The sequence below is a fragment of the Macaca fascicularis genome, chromosome 1 (assembly GCF_037993035.2).
Source record: "Macaca fascicularis isolate 582-1 chromosome 1, T2T-MFA8v1.1".
Taxonomy (NCBI): Eukaryota; Metazoa; Chordata; class Mammalia; order Primates; family Cercopithecidae; genus Macaca; species Macaca fascicularis.
Genome location: NC_088375.1, coordinates 208,531,190 through 208,549,158, shown reverse-complemented (window position 1 = coordinate 208,549,158; position 17,969 = coordinate 208,531,190). Strand labels below are relative to the sequence as shown.

Genomic DNA, 17,969 nt, shown 5'->3' with positions numbered 1-17,969 from the left:
TTCTCACGCTGCTCCTGAAGATGTTGCTGCCACTGCTGCTGGTGGTAGCTAATGCCACGTGCCACTTTCCACGGGTCAGGCAGGGTTCTGTGCACTTTACATATTGACTCTTGTTTTTTTTTGTTTTGTTTTGTTTTGTTTTGTTTTTTGAGACAGGGTCTCACTCTGTCACCCCAGCTGGAGTACAGTGGCGTGATCATGGCTTACTACAGCCTTGACCTCCCAGGCTCAAGTGATCCTCCCTCCTCAGCAACCTGCAGCCCGCATATTTGGGACTACAGGTGTGCCACCACACCTGGCTAATTTTTAAATTTTTTTTTGTAGAGATGGGGTCTCACCATGTTGCCCAGGCTGGCCTCAAACTCCTGGGCTCAAGCGATTCTCCCACCTCAGCCTCCCGAACTGCTGAGATTACAGGTGTGAGCCACTGCACCCAGCCCAGAGCCTATGCTGCTTTGGACAGCATCTGGTCTCTAGGTTTTGTTTGTTTGTTTTTGAGATGAGTCTCGCTCTGTTGCCCAGGTTGGAATGCAATGGCACGGTCTCGGCTCACTGCAACCTCCACCTCCCAGGTTCAGGTGATTGTCCTGCCTCGGCCTCCTGACTAGCTGGGGACTATGGGGCGTGCCACCACACCCGGCTAGCTTTTGTATTTTTTGGTAGAGATGGGGTTTCTCCATGTTGTCAGGCTGGTCTTAAACTCCCAACCTCGTGATCTGCTGCCTCGGCCTCCCAAAGTGCTGGGATTACAGGCGTGAGCCACGGTACCCGGCCCGGTCTCTAGTGCTTCTTCACAAGCAGTCACTCTGTCTTAACATCCAGCATGGTAGAGGGGTTCAGTCCAAGGCAGTTCTGGAGTTACTGTGATGTCTGTCATTTCCCAAGCCCCTTGCTAAATATTCCTGTCCTTCCCTATAAGCCTGGGGTTGAATACTATTATCAGCCCCATTTTACAAGTGAGGAAACTGAGGGCTAAAGATGTTAAATGTCGTGCCCAAAACCACACAGCCATGAGTGGATGGTAAAGCCAGGATTCACACCCTGGCCTGCCCGACTCCTTCCTGTGACTGGAATACCAACTCTCCTGGAGGTCATGGCCTATTGCTCCAGTGCCTGCATTCAGCCTACACATATATTTTGTTTGGCCTGCAAGATAAGGAGTGTTTTTTGATTTGAGGTGTGGTTTAGTAAGGCTTTGGTAATTTGGCTGCTTCTAAAAACACTGGGTCCGAGTTGCTGTGTAGCGACTGTCAGCTGGAGCCAGGTAGCCACTGCCCTCTGTGAACTGCTTGGAGGTTCCCGCTCTGCCTGGCTTCACTCATTACTTGCCCAACCCGTTGATTTTCTGTGCAGTGAGATGTGAGACTATACTTTTCCTCCTGCCACATACACTCCCGAGGGTCAGGTATCAGAATCACCTGTGGGGCTTTTTTAAGCTGTACTTCCCCTCCCCTACTCACCATCCCTACTATTCTACCACAGGCAGTGGGGAGACAGTTTCCTATAGGAATTTGTAGTTTCTCTATGTTGTATTAGGGTAGGAAAAAAGATCAACAACTTGAGCCGGGCGTGGTGGCTCAAACCTGTAATCCCAGCACTTTGGGAGGCTGAGGTAGGTGGATTGCCTGAGGTCAGGAGTTCGAGACCAGCCTGGCCAACAAGATGAAACCCCGTCTCTACTAAAAATACAAAGAATTAGCTGGGCATGGTAGCAGATGCCTGTAATCCCAGCTCCTCGGGAGGCTGAGGCAGGAGAATTGCTTGAGCCTGGGAGGCAGAGGTTACATTGAGCTGAGATCACGCCATTGCACTCCAGCCTGGGCAACAAAAGCGAAACTCCATCTCAAAAAAATTAATTAAAAGAAAGGTCAACTTCCATATCCCTGTGTCCCAGTAGTGTCATGTGTGCCACACTAAACTGGAAAGACTATGGAATTAAGGTCAGAACTGGGTTCTGGTCTTGCCTCTGCCTCTAACTTACATGCAAGTCAGTTGTCCTCTCAGGCCGGATGTAGTAGCTCACACCTGTAATCCCAGCACTTTAGGAGGCCACGGTGGGAAGATCACTTGAGGCCAGAGTTTAAAACCAGCCTAACCAACGGGGTGAAACCCTGTCTCTATAATACAAAAATTAGCCAGGCATGGTGGTGCACACCTGTAATTCCAGCTACCTGGGAAGCTGAGACATGAGAATTGCTTGAACCCAGGAGATGGAGGTTGCAGTGAGTCAAGATTATGCCGCTGGCGAGACTCCATCTCAAAAAGAAAAAGAAAATTGTCCTCTCAGAGCCTTGGTTTTCTCTATAAAATGGAGCTAGTAATTCCTGTCCACCCACCGAGGTGCAGTGGGTGGCTCCAGTGAGATCATGACTGGTAACGTTCTTTGTAAACTGGGAGTTTACTTGCGTAGTTGGTGTCCTCAGCCAAGCTGAGCATCCCTGACCTCTAGGAAGAGTCCACATTCCTGGGGGCCTGGCCTTGTGCTGTGGGCCATATGATCGTGTTTGAAGGAGAGAGCCCATAAGACTTTCTCCGAGGCTTGGATACAGTGCGTTGCTGGGGCCACCCTATCAGTGTGGCCCTTTCCCCCTCATCTACCTGGCACTCTTCTCCCTATGGAGGTGGACTGTACTGGGCCATATCTACCTTCTCCATGGGCTCCACAGGCACTGCTGGAGGGCTTGGGGATCAACTGAGACTATGAAAGGACTATCTGAATAAAACCAACTAGCCTGCAAAACTCTACTAATCTAACCTTCAAGGTGTCTGTCTCTGTGTTTCAGAGGTGTGATTTGTTCATTCATTGCACAAAATTCACTTAGCATTTGCTCTGTGCTAGGCCGTGCACTGGGTGCTGAAGGTGAACGGGCATTCCACAGACGTAGGGGTTATGATCGTTACCGAAGGAGCCCCTGGTGGCCTGAACTCAGGGGACCTGAGGGATGCAGTGGACAGTGAGGCTGGTACAGATGATGGCTGTGCCTCCCATGTTAGGGTAGGGACTTTGGACTTTATGTTGCAGGTAGGGAGCCTTCAACGGTTTTTTGACAATGCCCAGGGAGGTTTCTGGGCATTAGCTTAGGGGAGGAGGAGCAGGAAGATGAGAACATGAGGAGTTTAGTGTGGGATGTGTTTGAGTTTGAGGCTCTGTGGAACATCCAGTGGTTGCCATGTGATAGGCAGCTGGATTTATGAGCCAAGACTCAGGAAAGTTCTGGACTAGGGTTAGAGATCTGAGAAGTATTGGTAATTGATAGAGGATTGACTATGAATGGAACTGTACAGGCCAGGCACAGTTACTCATACCCGTAATCCCAGCACTTTGAGAGGCCCAGGCAGGAGGATCACTTGAGCCCAGGTGTTCAAGAACAGCCTGGGCAACATAGCGAGACCCTGTCTCTGCAAAAAGTGTTTTAAAAATTAGCTGAGTGTGGTGGCACACGCCTCTAGTCCCAGCTACTCGGGAGGTTGAGGTGGGAGGATCACTTGAGCTCAGAGGTTGAGGCTGCAGTGAGCCATGAATCATGCTGCTGTACTCCAGCCTGGGCAACACAGACCCTGTCTCACAACAAAACATAACAAAACAAAACAAAACAAAGCCTTACCGAGTGGGAGGAGGAGAAGAATGAACTGTGGGGTGGTTCAGCCCCGTCAAGTTACAGATGAGCAAATGGCCCCAGAAGATAGCCGTTTGCTTATGGCCTCAGCAGTGTCATTCATCCATTCATTCAACAGATATTTATTGAATACTTAACATGTACTAGGAGCTAGTTTGAGTGCTGGGATACAGCAGTGAGCAAAACACTCATGGAGCTTACATTCCAGTGGGCAGACTCAGAAAGCAAATTAAATATTATGTTAAGTAGGGAAATGCTACAGATAAAAGTAAAGCAGTGTATTCTTAGATTCTAAAGATAAGGAAAATAGGGCCGGGCATGGTGGCTCACACCTGTAATCCTAGCACTTTGGGAGGCTGAGGCGGGCAGATCACTTGAGGTCAGGAGTTTGAGACCAGCCTGGCCAACATGGTGAAACCCCATCTCTACTAAAAATACAAAAATCAGCCAGGTATGGCAGTGGGTGCCTGTAATCCCAGCTACTTGAGAGGCTGAGGCAGGAGAATTGCTTGAGCTTGGGAGGCAGAGGCTGCGGTGAGCTGGGATCGTGCCACTGCACTCCAGCCTGCGCGATAGAGGGAGACTATCTCAAAAAAAAAAAAAAAAAAAAAAGACTTTTAAGATTTTGACCTAAGTAGTAGGAAGGATGGAGTTGCCACAAGGTAAGATAATGTGATGAGTAGGTTTTAGGGGAGAACTGGGAGTTCAGTTTTGGACAGGTTAACTTAGAGCTACCTGTGGACACCTACACAGAGTCAGTAGCAGCAGTAATAAGACCCTCATTTCAGGCCGGGCACGGTGGCTCAAGCCTGTAATCCCAGCACTTTGGGAGGCCGAGACGGGCGGATCACGAGGTCAGGAGTTCGAGACCATCCTGGCTAACACGGTGAAACCCCGTCTCTACTAAAAAATACAAAAAACGGCCGGGCGCGGTGGCTCACGCCTGTAATCCCAGCACTTTGGGAGGCCGAGACGGGCGGATCACGAGGTCAGGAGATCGAGACCATCCTGGCTAGCACGGTGAAACCCCGTCTCTACTAAAAAATATAAAAAACTAGCCGGGCGAGGTGGCGGGCGCCTGTACTCCCAGCTACTCGGGAGGCTGAGGCAGGAGAATGGCATAAACCTGGGAGGCGGAGCTTGCAGTGAGCTGAGATCCGGCCACTGCACTCCAGCCTGGGCGACAGAGCGAGACTCCGTCTCAAAAAAAAAAAAAAAAAAAAAAAAAAAATACAAAAAACTAGCCGGGCGAGGTGGTGGGCGCCTGTAGTCCCGGCTACTCGGGAGGCTGAGGCAGGAGAATGGCGTAAAAACCCGGGAGGCGGAGCTTGCAGTGAGCTGAGATCCGGCCACTGCACTCCACCCTGGGCGACATAGCGAGACTCCGTCTCAAAAAAAAAAAAAAAAAAAAAAAAAAGACCCTCATTTCAGCCCCTTCCCCTTCTCTTGGATGCCAGGTCTGTGCACTCGTCCTGTCTGGGTAACTTTCTCATCCCTGGCAGCTGACCTGGGCCATTGGCCACCTCCCCACACTGAGAACTGACCCCAGCCCCTGCCCCTAGGTTGTGCATAGGGACCTGAAGCCCAGCAACATCCTGTATGTGGACGAGTCCGGGAATCCCGAGTGCCTGCGCATCTGTGACTTTGGTTTTGCCAAACAGCTGCGGGCTGAGAATGGGCTCCTCATGACACCTTGCTACACAGCCAACTTCGTGGCGCCGGAGGTGAGTGGCGCGGCCTCCTCAGCTGTAAGAGTGAGGGGGAACTGGAGGCCTTGTGCCCCCTCCTAGAGGCCCCACATTGGCCAGTACTCGAGTCTCTGTGACCTTGGCCCAGCTGGCAAGGGGAGATCTAGCCTGTGCCTGGGACCCTTGTCCTGCCCTTGAGGGGAGTAGCAGGAAACATCTGTGGTGACTTTCTACTGCCCCCCAGACTGACCACCTCCCCTGCCCTGTTGCCAGGTGCTGAAGCGCCAGGGTTATGATGAAGGCTGTGACATCTGGAGCCTGGGCATTCTGCTGTACACCATGCTGGCGGGGTGAGTGCCCCTGGCCTGGACCCTTCCCCACTCCTGTAGCCCTAGCGTTTGGGCTGGGCGGTGCTTGTCTGATAGGAATGGCTCAGCCAGCTCTGACTCAGGATGGTCTGGAAATAGAGACGTGCTCCTGCCTCTGGGAGCTCTACCTTGGGAGTACCCCATCTGAGGGGGAGACAGTCTCCCCCAGCTCCAGGATGGAGGCCAGAGTCTGTACCCAGTCCGTGGGGGCTTTTCTGCAGGTACACTCCATTTGCCAACGGTCCCAGTGACACACCAGAGGAAATCCTAACCCGGATCGGCAGTGGGAAGTTTACCCTCAGTGGGGGAAACTGGAACACAGTTTCAGAGACAGCCAAAGTGAGTCTGTACCACCTGTGTGGGCTTATTTGGAGGAGGGAGGCAGGGTCCCATCCCAGGGCTTTTCAGCAGTTCATGAACAGCCTCATTTCTCCAAGTGGATGTTCCACAAATCCCTGTTGCTGTATTTCTCCAAGTGGAAGATTCCCAGGCAGACCACCACCATCCCCGCACCTTGTTGGGGTAACTTGGTGATCATTCATTGGCCCTTCTCATTCTGGGCCCAGGGCTGCATCATCGGTCCGGGCCTTGTGGAAGCCTAGTGTAGTGAGGGATACTACCTAGTTTGCACACAAGGAGCAGAGATGCCTGGAGGCACAGAGCACAGATAGGCGGACCCTCTTGGCCAAGGGTGTGGACCGTGGAGACACAGAGCAGAGCAATTGGCCATGCCACACAGAGCCTCCTTGGAGGAAGTAGCGTGTGAGCTTTCAGTATTAGCAACAGTGTTTGGTTATTGAGAACCTGTATGCCAGACAGCGTTGAACCCTCTCTGTACGGCCACCTCACATCAACCTGCGAGGCAGGGAGCGGTTATTCCTATTTCTCAGCAGGGAAACTGAGGCTCAGAGAGTTTAAGAAACTTGCCCAAGGCACTCACTTGATGAGTGCAAAAGGCAGGTTTTGAACCTGATCTATCTGAGCCCAAACCTGAGGCTTTTCCCACCTTCCCACATGGCTTTTTGAAGGCAAAGGAGAAATGGAAGGGTGTTCCAGGACAAAGGGCCTAGAGCAGCGAAGGCCCGGAGACAGGAACCTTGGCTATGTGCGGGGAGCCCTGGAGCAGAGCGGAGAATGGATCCCAGGGGCTGCTGCAAGGGTTCAGGCGGGAGCTAGCAGAAGATGGTTGCCCTCCTGTGTCCCATTAGGGGCCTGCTTCCCTGCAGCCCTCCCACCACCCCCTTGCCCACTGTGTCCCCAGGACCTGGTGTCCAAGATGCTACACGTGGATCCCCACCAGCGCCTCACAGCTAAGCAGGTTCTGCAGCATCCATGGGTCACCCAGAAAGACAAGCTTCCCCAAAGCCAGCTGTCCCACCAGGACCTACAGCTTGTGAAGGTATGGCCACCCTTGGGCTGCTGGGCATCTAGGGGGTCAGCCCAAGGTGGCACGGTCAGGGACTTGTGGCAGAGCCAGGCAATTCCATGTCTGTACGGAGCACCATGAGGTGGAACATAGGAGAAGAAGACACAGCCCTGCTGTCAGGGAGCTTAACACACTACAGTGTCACGGTGCATTCACGGCCCCCAGTCCTCTGGAAGACACAGCTGCTGACCTCTGAACCCTCCAGTCTTAAGGGGGTTGGACCCATGACCATAAAGGACCACTGAGGCTGGATTAACAGTGGGCTAGGCTGGGCGCGGTGGCTCACGCCTGTAATCCCAGCACTTTGGGAGGCCGAGGAGGGTGGATCACGAGGTCAGGAGTTCAAGACCAGCCTGACCAAGATGGTGAAATGCCATCTCTACTAAAAATACAAAAATTAGCCAGGCGTGGTGGCAGGCTCCTGTAATCCCAGCCATTCAGGAGGCTGAGGCAGGAGAATCACTTGAACCCAGGGGGCGGAGGTTGTAGTGAGCCAAGATTGTGCCACTGTGCTCCAGTCTGGGTGACAAAGTGACTCCATCTCAAAAAACAAACAAACAAAAAACAAAACAGTGGGCTATGGGGCTGGGTGCGGTGGCTCACGCCTATAATCCCAGCATTTTGGGAGGCCAAGGAGGGTGGATCACTTGAAGTCAGGAGTTGAAGACCAGCCTGGCCAAGATGGTGAAACCCCATCTCTACTAAAAATACAAAAATTAGCCTGGTGCAGTGGCAGGTGCCTGTAACATCCCAGCACTTTGGGAGGCTGAGGCAGGTGGATCACCTGAAGTCAGGAGTTCAAGACCAGCCTGGCCAACATGGTGAAACGCTGTCTCTACTAAAAATACAAAAATTAGCTGGGCGTGGTAGCGGGTACCTGTAATCCCAGCTACTTGGGAGGCTGAGGCAGGAGAATCGCTTGAACCCAGGAGGCGGAAGTTGCGATGAGCCAAGATCGTGCCACTGCACTCCAACCTTGCCTGTCTAAAAACAAAAATAAAACAAAACAAAAAACAGTGGGCTGTGGAACACTGAGCGGGGCTGGCCTACCCTTGGGGCATGCATCCGCTCCCCACTACATCTCCCACCATTATGAACTGACCTCCCTGCTTCTCTTTCAGGGAGCCATGGCTGCCACATACTCGGCACTCAACAGCTCCAAGCCCACCCCCAAGCTGAAGCCCATCGAGTCATCCATCCTGGCCCAGCGGCGAGTGAGGAAGTTGCCATCCACCACCCTGTGAGGCACCAGGGCATTCAGGCCGCAGGGCAGTGCTAGCTTGATGGAGGCAGCATGCTTCCCAGAGGGAGCAGGCCGGAGCCACAGGGCCAGAGGGAGCTGGAACCTGAGGGGCCGGGGAAGCCGCCAGCCCAGAACACCCCTAGTGAGGGTGTGAGAAGTGCCTTCTCCTTCCCCAGGATGGACTCTTCTCGGCTCAGGCTCTGCTGGTGGAAAGCGATTCACTGTACAAACTCTTTTTTTATGGAAAAAATGGCATCAACCACCATGGATTTTTACAAGATCCATTTGCCTTTCTGGGAGCAGAAACAGCCATTGCGGCCCAAGGAGGGGAACTGAGTCACACTGAGGCTCTCTGAGACTCTTTAGAGCAGCTTTGGGATCCCACCCTGGGGACCCCCACGATTGGCCATCTGTAGCCATCTGCACACACCTCCGAGACAGTCCAGTGTCACCTCTCTCAGAGCCTCTGGCTGGTTATTAGAATTCATTCTATCCCCAGTCAGCTCCTTTTCCGTTCTGTTCTGCTGGGAGTTCTAGAACCACTTCCTGCTACAGGAGTGGACTCATGCCCTGCTGGCTTCCAGCTTCAGGCACCAGCATCCACCTCGGCCCCACCAGTGGATCCCCTGTGGTCAGGCTGGGCAGCCCCAGAGAGAGGATGTGGAAAGCACTTTTTGGCTGACTTCTTTTGGGGTTGGCAACAGGACAGAGTTCACGGGAGGCCAGTGGGTGGGCCATGAGGGACAGGGGCTTTTTTCACTTCTTCCTCTGCTGGTTACTCAGGGTTCATCTGTCCATGGCCTTTCTAATAAACTGTTGAGTTGAAGCATGCTCTCCTCCACTGTTCATCCCTGAATTTACCCTCTCTCTGCTATTGGATGTTGAAGACATTGGCAGTGACAGAAAATGGGCCAGGGCCAATTAGCCCAGCTGCTTGGAACCAGGTCATCTGGGGAGTGTGTGGGAATCCTGCTGGTCTGGCCCACGCGTCCCTGCCAGGGGATTCCATTATGGTATTGATAACAGTATTACTAGCCACTGGTGACCAAGTGCCAGGCACTATGCCTGGGCCTCACATGAATATCTCATTTAATCTTGACCCTGTGAGGTAGATGCTCTGTATTATCCCGGTTTTTTTTTTTTTTTTGAGATGGAGTCTCGCTATCGCCCAGGCTGGAGTGCAGTGGCCGGATCTCAGCTCACTGCAAGCTCCGCCTCCTGAGTTTACACCATTCTCCTGCCTCAGCCTCCCGAGTAGCTGGGACTACAGGCGCCCGCCACCTCGCCCGGCTAGTTTTTTGTTTCTTTTAGTAGAGACGGGGTTTCACCATGTTAGCCAGGATGGTCTCGATCTCCTGACCTCGTGATCCGCCCATCTCAGCCTCCCAAAGCGTATCCCTGTTTTATAGATGGGGAAACAGGCTCAAGTTGGGGAATGACATTTTCTCATGCAGTATTTTCTGAGCACCCGTTCTGGCCCTGTACTGGATGCTGATGAACCAGGTATAGAACAAGGCCATTGTGTCCAGGGGTCTTACCTCCCAGTAGGGGAGATGGACACTTAACAAGCCAAGGTCAGCTACTGAGAAGACATGTGTGGAATTAAACTTGGGTGAGAAATTGGGTGGTCAGGGAAGGCCATTCTGGGGAGGTAACCCAGGAGCTGAGATCTGAATGGTGAGAAGGGGTCAGCCAAGACTGGGAGGCAGAGGGCAGGCAGGACAAAGTCCATGAGGGGGAAACAGGCTTGGTGTGCTCAGGGATGAGAGGAGGCTGATGTAGCTGTGACCCCCAGAGCCAGGCGTTCGCCCAAGACGAGGCGGGAGAGGAGGCAGAAACTAGTTGTGCTAGGCATTGTAGGCCAGGATTAAGTGTGTGTTTAATTCTGAGTGAGGTGCAAGCTCCTAAAATAATTTAGGCAGGAAAGTGACATGATTTGATCATGATTTGATTCACATTTTTAAAAGATCCCTCTGGGCCAGATGCGGTGGTTCACACCTGTTATCCCACCACTTTGGGAGGCCGAGGCAGGCAGATCACTTGAGGTCAGGAGCTCAAGACCAGCCTGGCTAGCATGGCGAAACTCTCCCTACTAAAAATACAAAAATTAGCTGGGGGTGGTGGTGCACGCCTGTAGTCCCAGCAACTCGCAAGGCTGTGGCATGAGAATTGCTTGAACCTGGGAGGCAGAGGTTGCAGTGAACCGCGATCACACCACAGGCAACAGAGCGAGACTGTCTCAAAAAAATAAAAGATCATTCCAGCTGCTCTGTAGATAATTTGCAGTGAGGTGGGGAGGCAGGAGGGAAGCAGGGTGACCAGGTTGGTGGCTACTGCAGTAGCCCAGGCAAGAGATGAGGTGGCTTGGACTAGGGTGGTGGAGTGGAGATAGGGATGGAGTGGATGGGGTCAAGATATGCTCTGGAGGTAAAGTAGATAGCACTTGCTGGCAGTTTGCATGCAAAGGATAAGAGAAACAGGAGATTCAAGGATATTTTCTAGATTTTAGGGGAAAGAGTTTTGGGGGAAGCATTGGAGAGGAGTAGATTTGAGGAAAATTTTTAGAGCTCTGTGGAAAGTAACTTTTAAATATCCAAATGGCAGGGCATGGTGGCTCATGCCTGTAATCCCAGCACTTTGGGAGGCTGAGGCAGGTGGATAACCTGAGGTCGAGAGTTCGAGACCAGCCTGACCAACGTGGAGAAACCCCGTCTCTACTAAATAAAAAAAAATACAAAATTAGCCAAGCGTGGTGGCACATGCCTACTTGGGAGGCTGAGGCAGGAGAATCACTTGAACCCAGGAGGCCGAGGTTGCGGTGAGCTGAGATTGCACCATTGCACTCCAGCCTGGGCAACAAGAGTAAAACTCTGTCTCAAAAAAAAAAATCCAAATGGAAAATTAGAAGTTGAAGTTCTAGGGAGAGATCTGGACTGGAAAGATAAATTTGGGAGTCATTAGCTTGGAGAAAGTTTGCAAAGCCAAGAGACGGGGCTTCTCAGAGTGTGGTCCATGGACCAGCAGCATCAGCATCATCTGGGAGCTGAGTAGAAGCTCTGAATCTCAGGCCCGTCCCCAGACCTGGTTAATAGAAATCTATGTTATAACAAAGTCTACATGTGATTTCTATGCATATTAAAGCTTGAGAAGTGCTGTTCTAGGGACTGAGCAAAGACGAGGGGGTCAGGGGATGCCTGTGCTGAGCCCTGGAGCACCAGCAAGGGAGACTCAGGGATGACAACCAGAGGACCCCCCCACCCCCAGACTGGCAAGATTCCAAGCCTTATGAACCAGGCCTTGGTTTCCATTACTTCTAGCCTCCCCAGTTTACAGATTTTAGAAAGCCAGGGCCTTAGAGGTGAATAAGTCCTGTTATGATGGAAGGAGATTCTGATAACAGCAGCTAAGTTTTGGAGCTGGCTTAAGTGTACAGATTCGAAGCCTGGCAGCCTCCCCACAGGAGCAAAGAGGGTGCTGTTGGGGCCCCATGGGCTCAGAAGTCCTCCTGTGCAACCAGTGACACTTACGTGGTACTTAGCCCCAACCCACGTCCTGTGTGTTTCACTTATTGGAGACTTGGTTTCCTTATCTTGGAACCAACATTTCCTGTCCCACCCATCACCCAGGGTTGTCTCCCCTGGACCCCATCACCCAGCTGGAATCCTGAGCATCACCCTGCCTCCTTCCCCCCAACTTCTGCATCCTGGCACCATCAATTCTGTTTCCTAAATATTTGGAGGATCCATCCCCTCCTCTCCATCCTCCCTGCCCTTCTCATATTTTTGTTCTTTCAGTAGCCTACTAAATCCAGACTTTTGTGTCCCCAACATCCTCCATTTACAATCACAAATCTGACCCAGCATCTGCCCTGAAGTGACTCCTCACTGTTTACAAGATAGAGCTGAGGCATCCTCGCTTGAATTCAGTGTCCTGTGTGATCTGGCCCCACCAAGACCCCAGTGTCAGCTCTGTAACTTGTCCCCAAACTGCTCATAAGACCCAAACCTGCCATGCTTCTGCCTCCGCTGGATTCTGCTGCCACATGTGCCCCACTAATTTCTCATCCTTTAGGAAAATTCAAATGACACCTCCAGGGAGCCAACTAGGACACCCCAAACTGTGGTGACCTTCCTTTGGGGTCCCCAGACCCCACTCCGTGCCCCATTTCTGTGTATACTACACTTTTGGAAACAGCTGATGATGTGTTTTCTCCCCACTAGTCTGTGAACCTGAGGGTGTGGGCTGTGCTTTATTCATTCCATATCCTGTGCACCTGGCGCACAGTTTTTTGGTCCTCAGCTAGTGTTTGTTGAATGAGTGAGTGAACGAGAGTGGACTTGATGGTGCTGGGGGAAGCACAGAGCTGGAACCTGGAAAGGCATCTGGGGTGGAAGGGAAGCTGGTGCTCTGAGGCATTGAGCAGTTAGTGTCTTGCCCCAGGCACCTGAGGGAAGATTCAAGAACCAGGAAATGGTGGTGGATGGGTGGGTGGCGTGGGAGTCCCTAGGTTTCTCAGCAGCCAAACCCCAAAACCCTAATACTTCACCTCTGTGGGCTTCAGTTTCTGCACTTGCTAAATGGGGATAATTCCTGCCCACCTCACAGCCTTACCCGAAGATCAAATGAGTGTGTGAATATGAATGTGTTTAGGAAGGTAAAAAGCTTTGCAATTAGGCTTATGATAGTTTTCACAGGTCGGGACAGTCCCCCAAGAACTCACTGGACTCCAGAAACGCAGTTCCCAGCCACCAGCACCTCCAGTAGGAACTTTCCTCTCTGAGTGCTGACTGCCTGGACAAAACCCACTAATAGGCTGGGCATGGTGGATCACGCTTATAGTTGCAGCACTTTGGGAGGCCAAAGCAGGAGTATCATTTGAGGCCAGGAGTTCGTGACCATTCTGGGCAATGTAGTGAGACCCAAGACCCTGTTTTCTATTTAAAGAAAAAAAAAGTAAAAATGTTTTTAAACCAACTAATGGGAGTGTATATTTAGGGCAACTTGAATCTATGCTCCCTAGGAATAAATATTTTAAATAAGAAAAAAAAAAAAACACTAATAGCAATAACCCAGCTTGGGAAAACAAATGATCAATCCTCATGTCCCCAAGTTCCACGGTCACTCTTCCTTTTTTTTGAGAGTCTTGTTCTGTCACCCAAGCTTGCTGCAACCTCTGCTTCACGGGTTCCAGTGATCCTCCCACCTCAGCCTAACAAGCTGGGACTACAGGTGTGTGCCACCATAGCCAGCTAATTTATTTTCTTTTTTAGAAACAGGGTCTCGCTATGTTGCCCAGGCTGGCCACCCTTCCCTTTAATGCCCAGATAACAACCCCTGAGCACTCACCCTTCAGAATGTCCCCTCCCATAAAATAGTGGCTCCCATCTATCAATCAAATGCTCATGATGGAGTGCTGGGCACCAAGTGCTTTCCTTGCTTTATTTCATTTGATCCTCATTATGAGATGTGATAATTTCACACACAAGAAAACTGAGGATCGGAAATTAAATGACTTGCTCGAGTACCCAGCTAAGAGGCAGAGCAGGACTCAAATAGAAATCTGTGTTTCTGAAACTCACACTTCACTGGTGTGCTGTCCAGCCTCTCTGCTTCTGAAAATGCCCAAGACCTAGTTCCACGTTCCACAGATCTGTCTGGTGATGACCCTTCCCCTCAGCCAGCCAGGTGATCATAAAGTTCCCATAACATTGGGTTCTGGTGTCAATTAGAGGACACAGTTGGAAAGTTCTATTTCCCAGCTGGCAAGGTGTAGAAAACAAGATGGGGAATTTGGGGAGTTTCCTACAGACATTCTCAGAAGGTAGAGAGTTCCCACCACCTGTGCTGCACACGCAGAGCACTAATGACGTGTTGAGGTCTTACAGGAGATTCCTCTTCCCTTAGGGGACTGTTTAGATGATCTCACATGTCCCCTTTGGGTAGGGGACTCAGATTCTCAGTTGTTGGTGCAGACATCAAAATCCCTGAGCATTTTTTGCATTTTACCCACTTATGTATCATGTTTTCCATGATTACTTCAGGCCCCCATAAAGAAAAGGCTGGTTTCCTACATATGTTAAATAATTAAACCAGTTAGCACCTTGGTTAACACATGGATTTAATTCACTCACTCACCCTGTAATGAAAGGCCACAAAGAACACGCCCATCAGTGATTGGTCATTTGTTCATTGGCCATGGTAGGCACAAGGTCTTGAGTTCCTTCTTTAACCAGGCAGAGTATACACATCATCCCTAATACGCAAAGCAATCTAATGAGGGAGGCATTACAATTTCCATTATTTATTTATTTAGTTATTTATTTTTTGAGATGGAGTCTCACTTGGTCACTCAGGCTGGAGTACAATGGGACAGTCTCGAGTCACTGCAACCTCTGCCTCCCAGGTTCAAATGATTCTCCTGCCTCAGTCTCCCAAGTAGCTGGGACTATAGGTGCGTACCACCATACCCAGCTAACTTTTGTATTTTTAGTAGAGACGGGGTTTCACTATGTTGGCCAGGCTGGTCTTGGACTCCTGATCTCGTGATCCACCTGCCTCGGCCTCCCAAAGTGCTGGGATTACAGGCGTGAGCCACTGCACCCAGCCTACAATTTCCATTTTATGACAAGGAAACTGAGGCTAAGGGAGGACACTTGCCCACAATCCCCAAGCAAGGAAGTGGCTCAGCCAGGTTTTGAACTGAGGCGTATCTGGCTCCAAGCTCATATGTGTCCTACTATTCAACCCTGGTGCACAGGCTAAATCTCTTCCCACAGTGACTCATAAAATCTCACAGTCAGAAGGGCTCTAAAGGCCTAGACTCAACCCCCACCCACTATAGGAATCTCCCACAGAGGGTTTCCACTTTCTGTTCGAATACCACCAGCGATGGAGAATCCACCACATCACAAGGCAGTCCCCCACACAGTTGGAAAGTTCCTCCACTTTGAACTGACGACTTCTGAGTAGCTTCCACTTCTTGTGGGGGGTTCCCACTAACTCCTGGGGACCCAAGGGAGAAATGATTCAACAGAAGCAGGAGAGAGATCTACATGAGCACCCCACCCCCAGTGGAGGTAGCTACAGGTGTCAGGCAAAGGAGTGGTACTAAGGCTAAGCCAAGGAGAGGGAAAGACCCAGAGAAGTGAGCAGGAGGCCCTCGTGGGCCATCATCCTCCAGGGCCTTTGCAGCGGCCCCCACCTTTTCCCTCCCACCTCAGCTCCTGCCCCACTCACCTGTGAAGGCAGCAGTGGGTAATGGGAACAGGCAGAGCTAGACAGACCTGAGGTCATACCCCAGCCCTAATGCTGACCTGCTCTGTGACCTTGGGCAAGTTGCTTCACTATTCTTACTTTTCAATTGTCCAACAGGGCGATAGTGAGCATTAAAGAAGGGGGTGTTGGCTGGGCACGGTGGCTCATGCCTGTAATCCCAGCACTTTGGGAGGCTGAAGCCGGAGGATCATTGGAGGCCAGGAGTTCGAGACCAGCCTGGCTAACATGGTGAAACCCCATCTATACTAAACACACACACACAGACAAATTAGCCAGGTGAGGTGGCAAGTGCCTGTAATCCGAGCTATTCGTGAGGCTGAGACAAGAATCGCTTGAACCTGAGAGGCGGAGACAGCAGTGAGCCAAGATCGCGCCACTGCACTCCAGCCTGGGTGACAGAGTGAGACTCTGAAGTCTCAAAATTTAAAAATAAAATAATAAAATAAAGGGGAGAGCGTGTGAAGTGTGTACAGAGCTGCTCAGTTATAAGCAAACAACACGAGGACGTGGGAAGCAGGCTAGAGTAGTGTGGTTAAGTACAGACCTGGGGTTAGGCTGTCCTGGTTTTGTTATTTAACTTTTTTCTTGAGGGACAAACAGTCCTGGCTTACAATTCAACTTTGACCACTTGCTTGTGGACCTTGGGCAAGCCATTTAATCTCTCTACCTTGATTTACTCATATTATTCCTTTATTTATTTTTTAGAGGCAGAGTCTTATTCTGCCTTGTCACCCAGGCTGGAGTGCAGTGGTATGATCATGGCTCACTGTAACCTCAACCTCCCAGGTTCAAGCAATCCTCCCACTTCAGCCTCCTCAGTAGCTTAGACCACAGGCACGGACCAACATGACTGGCTAATTTTTGTTTTATTTTATTATTTTATTTTTTTGTAGAGATGGGTTCTCGCCATGTTGCCTGGACTGGTCTTGAACTCCTGGGCTCAAGTAATCCTCCTGCCTCGGCCTCCCAAAGTGCTGCGATTACAGGTCTGAGCCAATGCGCCCTGCCTTCCCACCGTTTTAAGTAGAAGGAATCATATCCAGAACCCGGACAGGTCAGCTCATTTAAGCATCCTTGCCCCATGAAAAGAGGGAGCCCTTTCATGATGACCTTTTCTCTCTTTCCAGAATCTCTCTCTGAGTTATAACTCATGTTTATGACTCAGTCTGAGACTTCTTTTTATAATTTCCTCTGTTTCTCTTCCCTTCGTCTGCTCCCCACCACCCCCGCCCGCTGTGGGCTGAGTTGAGAAACCGAGGGGTGATGACACATGTCAGAGCTGGTCATGAGGCCTACACTTAGGATGGGCCTGGGGTCACCCATCTGTTGCAGAATCTTCTTACCAGACCTGGACTTGGGCAAAGTCATTCCTGTAGTCATTAGGAAGCATTTCAGCTACTGGGTCCTTTGTGGACTTCTGTGAGTGGGGGTTGGGATCAGAAGACACAAATGAGGTCAAATCTCAACAGCAGACATCACTAACTATGTGATCTTGGGCAAGTCACTTGGCCTAAGTCTTATTTCCCTCATCTGCAGACCATCATCAGAGAGTTATGGAGGAGATACAAAGAAATAATGAGAATAAAGGCTCTGGCAGGGATCAGATCCAGAAAAAATGATGGCTGAGTTGCCAGAATGCTTGATAGAACCTTCAGGCCTAATGAGATGCTCCAGAACCAAGGGATCTTAATTCAGGGTCCATGGCATCCCAGGCATGGGGATATATGTAAAACGACCTGTATATCTTCCTGGGAGGAGAGGGTACAGGGTTTGTCATCAGATTCTCAAAGGAATTCAAGATCTCCTAAATGTTAAGAAACATTTTACCCAGGGGAGCAGATAACTAACACTTTTACTTTTCAAGCATGTAGAACAGCAGTCCTGCCGCAGCACTGTGCAATAGTTCTTTCAGTAGGCTTAACATTCCAGGCTGGGCAGTAGCTCAGACCTATAACCCCAACACTTTGGGAGGCCGAGGCAGGTGTATGGCTTGAGCCCAGGAGTTTGAGACCAGCCTCGGCAACATGGTGAAACCCCCTTTATACCAAAAATACAAAAAAATTAGTCAGGCATGGTGGGGTGTGACTGTGGTCCCAGCTATTTGGAAAGCTGAGAAAAGCTGAGGTGGGAGGATCCCTGGAGCCAGGGAAGTTGAGGCTGCAGTGAGCCATGATTGCATCACTGCATTCCAGCCTGGGTGATAGAGAGAAACTAGGCATACACACACACACACACACACACACACACACACACACACATATATATATATTAAAAATTTAAAAAACACAAAAATTAAAAACTTATGTTCCAGACATAGAAGATACTAAAATGAGAGCAATTGGCTTCTTGACT

The 17,969-nt window shown here is 50.6% G+C and overlaps 1 protein-coding gene across 8 annotated transcripts in view; it reads left to right on the top strand.

The window, feature by feature from the left end:
- Positions 1-9,168, top strand: part of RPS6KA1 (ribosomal protein S6 kinase A1) — a 47,003-nt gene extending 37,835 nt beyond the window's left edge. For all 8 annotated transcript variants that reach the window (XM_045377180.2, XM_074015734.1, XM_005544324.3 and 5 more), the window contains 5 exons: positions 5,180-5,341; positions 5,579-5,655; positions 5,895-6,012; positions 6,935-7,072; positions 8,221-9,168. In XM_045377180.2, coding sequence (XP_045233115.1) covers positions 5,180-5,341; positions 5,579-5,655; positions 5,895-6,012; positions 6,935-7,072; positions 8,221-8,343 — 618 coding nt within the window. In that variant the 3' untranslated portion in view covers positions 8,344-9,168. The remainder of the gene's footprint in view (positions 1-5,179; positions 5,342-5,578; positions 5,656-5,894; positions 6,013-6,934; positions 7,073-8,220) is intronic.
- The last annotated feature ends 8,801 nt before the right edge of the window (positions 9,169-17,969 follow it).